This window comes from Helicoverpa zea, chromosome 17 (assembly GCF_022581195.2).
Source record: "Helicoverpa zea isolate HzStark_Cry1AcR chromosome 17, ilHelZeax1.1, whole genome shotgun sequence".
In the NCBI taxonomy this organism is placed as follows: Eukaryota; Metazoa; Arthropoda; class Insecta; order Lepidoptera; family Noctuidae; genus Helicoverpa; species Helicoverpa zea.
The window spans coordinates 4,263,520-4,273,801 of NC_061468.1; the positions used below are offsets into that span (position 1 = coordinate 4,263,520).

At 39.8% G+C, this 10,282-nt stretch overlaps 1 protein-coding gene across 3 annotated transcripts in view; it reads right to left on the bottom strand.

Annotated features, from left to right (window-relative positions):
- Positions 1 to 9,625, bottom strand: part of LOC124637911 (transcription factor HNF-4 homolog) — a 60,916-nt gene extending 51,291 nt beyond the window's left edge. For 2 of the 3 annotated variants that reach the window (XM_047174634.1, XM_047174636.1), the window contains exon 1: positions 9,104 to 9,625. In XM_047174634.1, coding sequence (XP_047030590.1) covers positions 9,104 to 9,200 — 97 coding nt within the window. In that variant the 5' untranslated portion in view covers positions 9,201 to 9,625. The remainder of the gene's footprint in view (positions 1 to 9,103) is intronic. The other variant, XM_047174635.1, reaches the window with a different exon arrangement.
- Between the last annotated feature and the right edge of the window lie 657 nt (positions 9,626 to 10,282).

Genomic DNA, 10,282 nt, shown 5'->3' on the forward strand with positions numbered 1-10,282 from the left:
TTGAATTATAAAAATTGAAGATCTAAAACACCTGATGTGGAACTCCAGGAGCCCAGCTAGACTATAGCATATAAAGGTATGACGTCTTAGCAAAAGTTGTTCAATCTGATAAGCACTCTCTAATGACTTATAAAAATTGAAGATCTAAAACACCTGATGTGGAACTCCAGGAGCCCAGGTAGACAATAGCATATAATGGTATGACGTTTTAGCAAAAAGCGTTCAATCTGATAAGCACACTCTATTGACGTATAAAAATCGAAGATCTGGAACATCTGATGTAGAACTTCAAGAGCCCTACTACACTTGAAATGTATAGAAATGAATGTTACAAAATAGGTATGGTGAATCAAAAAAGTAATTAGTCCGTCTTTTAGATAACCCTAAAAAATGGACGCGTATTTTTTTTTTCTCTCTCTCACAAACAAATAATAACGAAGATATAACACGCTTGAATTTTGTGTTAAGTCACTGCTTAGTATTTACATACCTAGACGTGGCGTCACGAGCATCCACTCTCGGACTTTGGTGCGTTATATCTCATTATTATTTTTGTATGTCTCTTCCAGACCTCGGGACTACAGCGTCCCGAATTTTTGGGGGGGAAACGTGGGGCCGAAGCCAACATGCTGAAGCCCTTTTGAGACAACTTTAATGAAATGGTACACAAAACCGACGATTATCCCTTTATACACTATAGAAATGAACCCAAGGACAATCCCCGTGGACGTCGTTAAAAAAAAAAGATAATCCCCGGTTCTGTACTAAACTATTGTTAACTACTTGGGCTATTGTGATGGGATGTTAGTGGATTAGGACATAGGGAACTATGACATATCCCGGTGACAATGTATTAGATACATGTAAAAATGGCAGGTGGAGACTCGCCACCTCACTTACTGGCCCCCCGGAAATCAGTCGGAGTCAGAGCGGCTGAAGAGCGAGGATACCTCGACGGAATTTAAACGCAGATCACGCGCTCCCTGTGGGTCCAGCCTCACCGGCCCAGTCGCCACTTACCACGAGGCACCTGCCCTCCGAGAAGGGCTACTAACCCTGCTCTAGCGACTCCACTCTGGATGGCCAATGAAGGCAAGGCAATTTATAAAATTAGTTAACGTCATAAGTCTGAGTGCATTTTAACCACACCTATGTATGTACATTTTTCGCGACATCATACGAACAAAATCGGCTTACGTTTTAGAGCAGGGTAAAAAATCACTTTCAATTTGTTGAATCATCCACATAATAAATCGAGGTCTATATAAATATTGTTGTTTATTCGATGGCATAGTTTTACAAGCTACCGATTACATGGGTCACTATGATAAACGAGGAAGTAAGCAGTAAAGATTAGGGCCCTTAGTTCAGTGTGGTGTCGCCCAACAATTGTCCCTGACCTGTATAAACTCCCGAACTAAATGACGATGGGACAGATTACGAACAATACTTCAGGAAGAATAATAGATACAAATACTGGCAATGTTTTAACGGATTTTGAAAATGGAATAGATTATTCGTAGGCTGGAATAAATAGGTTTGAATTTAAAAATACAATGTTCGAGATAGGAATTGTGTTGGTAGACTATAGGAGTAAAAGGAGTATGCAACCTCCCTATCTTGAATCTTCATCACATTATTGGCACAAAGGCTAGAGGGCCATGCCATTAAAAATTAAAAAAAAAAATCATCACATTATCTATGGGTGTGTTTCAGTAAAATAGATTACAGGATAACGATAATAAATGAAGACGATTAACACGCAAAAGTTAATTGTCATTCTGAGTCTGACAATCTATATACATATAATAAATCTGTAAAAAAACTGTGTCTGTACATTGAATATATTAAAAAATAAAAATTGGGTGGAGTTTAGAAACAGTAATGGAGCACAAATCCAAAAAAAAAATTATGTCTGTATGTCTGTATGTCTGTTTGTTTGTACACGCTAATCTTCGGAACTACTGGACGGATTTCAATGATTTTTTGTTTGTTGTATCGCTATAAAGTCTGGGCAACATATAGGCTATAATTTATCTTCGAAACTTGAAGACCTGATGCAGAACTGCAACAGACCAACAAAACGATAAGAGATACAAAAATGGTGCCATGGCAAAAATTGTTCCACGTGATGAGCATTTTCTGCTGAGATAATAAATTTGAAGATCTGGAACACCTTATGTGAAACCCCAAGAGCCCAGCTACTCTCTACCATATAAAGGTACGACGTTTGAGCAAAAGTTGTTCAATCTGATAAGCACTTTCTATTGAATTATAAAAATTGAAGATCTAAAACACCTGATGTGGAACTCCAGGAGCCCAGCTAGACTATAGCATATAAAGGTATGACGTCTTAGCAAAAGTTGTTCAATCTGATAAGCACTCTCTAATGACTTATAAAAATTGAAGATCTAAAACACCTGATGTGGAACTCCAGGAGCCCAGGTAGACAATAGCATATAATGGTATGACGTTTTAGCAAAAAGCGTTCAATCTGATAAGCACACTCTATTGACGTATAAAAATCGAAGATCTGGAACATCTGATGTAGAACTTCAAGAGCCCTACTACACTTGAAATGTATAGAAATGAATGTTACAAAATAGGTATGGTGAATCAAAAAAGTAATTAGTCCGTCTTTTAGATAACCCTAAAAAATGGACGCGTATTTTTTTTTTCTCTCTCTCACAAACAAATAATAACGAAGATATAACACGCTTGAATTTTGTGTTAAGTCACTGCTTAGTATTTACATACCTAGACGTGGCGTCACGAGCATCCACTCTCGGACTTTGGTGCGTTATATCTCATTATTATTTTGTATGTCTCTTCCAGACCTCGGGACTACAGCGTCCCGAATTTTTGGGGGGGAAACGTGGGGCCGAAGCCAACATGCTGAAGCCCTTTTGAGACAACTTTAATGAAATGGTACACAAAACCGACGATTATCCCTTTATACACTATAGAAATGAACCCAAGGACAATCCCCGGTGGACGTCGTTAAAAAAAAAAGATAATCCCCGGTTCTGTACTAAACTATTGTTAACTACTTGGGCTATTGTGATGGGATGTTAGTGGATTAGGACATAGGGAACTATGACATCTCCCGGTGACAATGTATTAGATACATGTAAAAATGGCAGGTGGAGACTCGCCACCTCACTTACTGGCCCCCCGGAAATCAGTCGGAGTCAGAGCGGCTGAAGAGCGAGGATACCTCGACGGAATTTAAACGCAGATCACGCGCTCCCTGTGGGTCCAGCATCACCGGCCCAGTCGCCACTTACCACGAGGCACCTGCCCTCCGAGAAGGGCTACTAACCCTGCTCTAGCGACTCCACTCTGGATGGCCAATGAAGGCAAGGCAGAGGCGTGAGCCCTACCCCCGTCATGGTTCACTCCGGCCGGCCGGAGACGGGGGACAGTATACTCTCCCTGGAGCACTGGGTATATATGTATAGCCCCGCGGGGTCGCTACTCCCCGTCATCAGCCTCAGATGTCCTGCGGAGCTTATATCCCATTATTATTGTCGTTATTATCTCAAGAGCCTTTGTCCCAATTATGTTAGGGTCGGCGTCCAGTCACGATGCAACTGAGTACCAGTGTTTTACAAGGAGCGACTGCCTATCTGACCTCCACAACTCGGTTACCCGCGCAACCCAACACCCCTTGGTAAAACTGGTCAGACTTACTGGCTTCCGACTACCCATAACAGCCAAGAATGTTCAATGACAGCCGGAACCTACAGTTTAACGTCCCCTCCAAATAACCGTCATTGGTATCCGAAATATACATAGAAAGTACATACGAACTTAAAAAAGTTGCATTGGCTTGCCAGACCTGGAATCAAAGTCACACGCTCACACTGGAGAGATTGCTTCAGTTCTTAGCGCTTCAGTTCTCAGCGTTTAGTTTAGTCTTCTGTGCTTTTGTCGTTGACGTACAAAAATTAAATATATGGAACGTTTCTAATAGTTATGCGTATTCCGTTGTTTTCCCGTCAACGGTCTTTGAAGGGGGATCTTTGATTTTGCTGACCCCGTAGTCGCTGGCATAAGGGACAGGATCCGCGTACGAAGTCGCGGGCAGAAGCTAGTAATTATTATTTACGTACCTACGTAACATTACACAATTTCAAATGTAAAAAAAAACACAATGAAAGATTCTCGTAATGAATTCATATTCATGTCGAACTTGAATACTTAATTATTTATATGAACTTGGTAGGACGCAAATACATCTTTACTGTAAATAATGGTAATTTTTCGTCCATAAAAACGAGTGGCTAGTAATAAAAAAAATATCTTTCACAGGGTTATAACTGAAAGCAAACCAAATAAATAGTTGTGAAATGATCTTCTAGTTGCTTGAAAGACTTAAACGTATTATAGTTAAAACTCTTAAAAATAAGAATTTGAAAGTATTAAGAAACGGGTACTTTTGATGAAAAATCATAAACCACGAAGGATCGTAGCTAAAAAAAAGTATAGGCAAACTTACAGGCAGCTAATTTGCCTTGCAAATCATACAACTGTGTATTTGGTCAAATAATTAAAATCGAAACACGTTCCTACCTAACTGGCCACTCCATACCTCCTACCGTCGTACAAAATATGTTGTTCGACTACTTTCTTATATGAATATCAGACGTCTGTGTTTTTGAATGAAATTGTTATGGTCAATCAATTTTTTATTCGAAATTGGGGGAAACCAAAGAGAACAGGCTTTTGTTATTGCTGTTTTTGTTCATGGCTATATTGGATGGAAACCCCAGTCGATGTAATTATAGACTGGAATATTTAGATAGATCAGTTAATATCAGATGGATTGTAATTCCCATCTCCGTCACGATATAAGTTTATTTTTTTGTATTAAATATATTCCCAGATTGCCGTAACTAGGTATGTTTTATTTATTTAACCATTTATGTACACAGAGAGAATATAAAAGAAGTAGAGATAGCATAAAATAGTACAAAGGTACTGCTTATTTCTTACGAAATCTCTTCCAGCAGACCCGTAGTAGGAGAGTTAGAAATAGAGTAGTTTATATGTTTTATACATAAAGTAAATAACCACGTTTTATAGCACAGTTTGTTCTATAAAACGGTATTTTATATGATAATTTTAAGGTTCAAAATCATGTAATAGTTTCACCCAGGGTTGCTGTATTCTTCAGGATTTCTAGGTCAACCATGTAACAAGTTTGCGTATCAACTCTTGCAGTACATACGAATGCAAGTAAATAAATCTTGGCCTGTTTATATTAGCTTCAACTAGTGCCTATTAACCTTGGTGTGCTGCGTGTCATATCACGGAAAATGTAGTTGCGATGTCTCCTATAGGTACTTAAGAACGCATCGAGTTTCGAAGATCTATAAATCAGCTGCACTCTATCATTATTTGAAACATGAAACTTCTTTCAAAATGAGTGATTATCTATTATCCAAGAGCTAGGTGCTAGTCCACAGACACATTTCATTCAAACTGAGAAAACTCACGCTCGACCAGCCCCTTGTGGAAACGAGAGTACTAGACTAACAAGATAGATATTGTTTTTTTTTTTAACAAACTATAGTTGATAGTGTCTTCTTACAAGATAGATATTGTTTTTTTTTTTAACAAACTATAGTTGATAGTGTCTTCTTAGCAGCTCCTATGCAAAATGTTTCCAACATCTAGTGAACAAAATCAATGAGGTCAATAGACCCATAATCAGATGTCGTCCGGAATTAATTTGAATACATATTTGTACTTATTTAAAACAGAAATCAACACTTTGATGTCAGACGAGCAAACGTAGGAATGAAAGAAGGAACTGTGCAGGTTTTGTTCATTATATCATGAAAATCATTATAATTATGAAAGTAACACTATCAAGTATCTGGACTTTTCGCTTTTATTTATGTATGTATTATTTAATTGGTACAGACGATAGGGTTAACTAACATTTCATCACAAACAATTACTTTTATTTATCACTAGCACTTCGAAGAACGCAGTGATTGTCGCAATCATTGTCAGTGTTGAAGAAAACAATAATTACAATCAAATTATCCTCTATGTTACAATAATTGACGTAATAGAAATAATGCATGTGGCCATTGTTTCGCATGTGCATAATTACCCCATGCAGAGGGCACTGCAAGTTCAAGGAGTTGCACTACACTTGCCCTTCTCTACTTAATGCTCCATCTCAAGGTCCCCGCTGTTGACTACTTAAAGCGAAATTATGTTTATTAATAATAATAATAATAAGCCCCGCAGGGCATCTGAGGCGGATGACGGGGAGTAGCGACCCCGCGGGGCTATATATCCGAGTGCTCCAGGGAGAGTATACTGTCCCCCACCTCCGGCTTGCCGGAGTGAAGCATGACGGGGGATAGGTCTCCCGCCTCTTGGCTTGCCTTCATCGGCCGGTCAGAGTGGAGTCGCTAGAGCAAGGTTAGTCCTGCTCGGAGGGTAGGTGCCTCGTGGTAAGTGGCGAGTGGGCCGGTGATGCTGGACCCACAGGGAGCGCGTGATCTGCGTTTAAAGTCCGCCGAGGTATCCTCACCCTTCTCAGCCGCTCATGTCCCTGTTGCCCTCTTGTTGCTTTTCAGTGACTGATTCCCGGGGGCCCAGTAAGTGAGTTGGCGAGTCTCCACCTGCCATTTTAACATGTATTTAATACATTGTCATCGGCAGGTGCCATAGTTCCCGTAGTTTCCCCATTCCTAGTCCATTAGCATCCCATCACAATAGCCTAAGTAGTTTTCATCCATAGTTAGCAATAGTTTAGCACAGAACCGGGGATTGTCCTTGGGTACATTTCTATAGTGTATACAGGGATAATCGTCGGTTTTGTGTGTTACCATTTCATTAAAGTTGTCTCAAAAGGGCTTCAGCGTGTTGGCTTCGGCCCCACGTTCGCCTTCCAAAAATCCGGGACTCTGTAGTCCCGAGGTCAGAAAGAGACATACAAATAATAATAATAATAAGCCCCGCAGGGCATCTGAGGCGGATGACGGGGAGTAGCGACCCCGCGGGGCTATATATCCGAGTGCTCCAGGGAGAGTATACTGTCCCCCATCTCCGGCCTGCCGGAGTGAAGCATGACGGGGGATAGGTCTCCCGCCTCTTGGCTTGCCTTCATCGGCCGGTCAGAGTGGAGTCGCTAGAGCAGGGTTAACAGCCCACTCGGAGGGTAGGTGCCTCGTGGTAAGTGGCGAGTGGGCCGGTGATGCTGGACCCACAGGGAGCGCGTGATCTGCGTTTAAAGTCCGCCGAGGTATCCTCACCCTTCAGCCGCTCATGTACCTGTTGCCCCCTTGTTGCGATTTAGCGACTGATTCCCGGGGGCCCAGTAAGTGAGTTGGCGAGTCTCCACCTGCCATTTTTACGTGTATTTATTACATTGTTATCGGCAGGTGCCATAGTTCCCGTAGTTTCCCCATTCCTAGTCCACTAGCATCCCATCACAATAGCCCAAGTAGTTTTCATCCATAGTTAGCAATAGTTTAGCACAGAACCGGGGATTGTCCTTGGGTACATTTCTATAGTGTATACAGGGATAATCGTCGGTTTTGTGTCACCATTTCATTAAAGTTGTCTCAAAAGGGCTTCAGCGTGTTGGCTTCGGCCCCACGTTCGCCTCCCAAAAATCCGGGACTCTATAGTCCCGAGGTCTGGTAGAGACATACAAGATAATAATAATAAATCGTTTATTTGCTTGAATAAGGTACATAAAAGGTCTTTACAGTAACAATACAATCTCTTATTCTGCCGCTTATTGCGGCGTGCAAATTTTCTTAAAACTATTTAATTTACTATATTTACATAAGAAATGAATTATTTTTCACATAGACAATACTTTATACTTATTTCAATATTTTTATTTATATTTTAGCACATAAACACAGCTAATGTTGAAACAAATCGATTTACATCGGAGATTACGAATTGTTTGTTGCTAAATTACATATTAAGTAAGTACCTATTATTGTTTGTTGATAAGCGGTTAAATGCAGTTAAAATATTATAATATCTGAGCGACTTATTTTATTACTAATCTATCTGCTGCGCCATAAATTCTTTTGATATTATTTCAGGCCACCTGCTGATTGTGTAACCCGCTATGTCATGGAAATCTAACCTATTGTAAGTTAACCATGAAAACGGGTAATGTTAAGCCTTCGGGATATAGTGTGCATTGAATTTGAAACCAGAGTTAAACTAAGCAGTTTACCACAGATTTACTTTTTATTCCTTCGCCTACTTTATTAGATAGGCACACTTTTTCTTCCTTCGCCTACTTTATTAGATAGGCACACTTTTTCTTCCTTCGCCTACTTTTTTAGATAGGCACACTTTTATAAACATGAACTATAACTTAATGAAAACTGCAGAAAAATGTGGGTTTTTCATAAAAAGCACTGTTCCTACCAACTTATACAAGTATATATTTATATACCCGTAACTGATATAGGATTGTTTCTTAGAATGCATTCTGAAGATTACGGATATTTCATCAACATTTTAGTATCATAAATGTTTACTGCGGAATTGTCTATGGTCCTTACAACAGTTGGCTGATTACGGTCAATTTATGACTTTTCATTTTTTTTTGTTATCTAAATGACGGTCATTTGTTGGCGTTACACAATTTTTTAATCTTGTACCTATACCTACTTATAACTGATAAATATTTTTACAGGCTACATATTAAGCAAGGGCTCGTTTCCTAACTAGGATCGGTCTTTTGGCGGAAAGGTTTATAAATATTAGGTATACAACAATCACTAGCCATTATTTGGCTCTTGTTTGCTTTTCGAAAATACGACCATCTATGATAACAATCGTAGCTCTTTGCGAGTGTTATCCGCGTTAATCGCTCATTACTTAATCCACTCGGTAGGTAGTATAAGTGCGTATAATGTCCATAAGACCTTGAGACTTTGTTTCTATGCAGATTGACTGATTTGATTAGAAAATTGTGACTTCTCCACGCTAATCATTTACAACACTATTCTTGTGCTAAAATAACGTGCTTATGACATCTTTTTAGGACAAAATTGTGTGTTTGGCCAGTTAACACATCCATACGTGTATATCGTAAACTCACCGAGTATTTGCAGAAAGCTGTCCTCCAGCCTCATCGTGGAGGAGAGAAGGTAGTCCGTCCCCTCCAGCTCGCTCGGTGCCAACACGTCGCTCCTCATTTTCACCTTATTACCACTGCACAGAGTTCAAATTACCACACCGAGTTCCTAGAAAGGAGCCATAATTTGTTTAGGTATATCCTATGAATTATTTCCTTGGCGGAACACTTGACACTGTATCTTCGTTCACACGCGTTAGATTGTTGCGTAACTAATATTTTGTTTCACGTTTATTTTTTTATGAGATGCACAGCAAAAACACTATAGTACGGAATGGGTAGATGAAGTAGCTTGGGTCACACTAAGTTGAGATAATGAAGTTTGCAGTCAGTTCAGTTTGACGTGTGCGGTAATTGTGCGGCTTGTGGGTAAACGGAGTAAACAAGTTTACGGAGCCGGTTGGGTAGTGTTTCACGTGTGTGTACTATTTGGTGCGATAAGGCAGATAGTGTCGGCGCGGCGAGTGCGCTGGGTGTGCGGAGAGTGTCGCGGCCGCCGCAGTACTCGCGCTCGCCACGCGCCGCCATCAGCTGATCCAATACACCACTATAAATAATACTTGTATGCAGTTGAACGCGCCCCTGCCATGTGCCCACCAGCGAATCTTAAAATGATTAGTGCCTTTAACACCACACTGTTAAATGTTTATCAGATCTAACGATAACAAATGCTAACTATTGACGGGTGGTAGATTAGAACAAAATTTAGATAATGTCTATCCGATAATCCTACAAAAAGTTTGAGTCGGCGCTTTAGATTACACTTTTTGAAGGTACTCAATATATAATATCTGTGGGTACAGTCTCCAAAAAAGGTTCTTTATGCAATGTGGTAGCTGTTTGAGATTTTCTCATTTTATTATTAGTTTTGGTTATGAGTGTTTTTAAAACGATAGGAGCAAGCGACATTTCATGAAATGTTTGAGCAGTTCATGCTAAGTTTAAGCACTACGACGCGATTTTTTTTCCAGCTATTGTATTTTTAACGAATAAGAATTATTTTAATAATTGAATATTGTTAGGACTTTTTTAGTTACTCTCATGAGAAAATTCTCACACACCTTACTAAAAAATTACAAAGGACTGAAAAACTTAAGTCTGGGGTCGCTAGTTAGGAAGGCTTAAATATTTTTAAATAGCAGG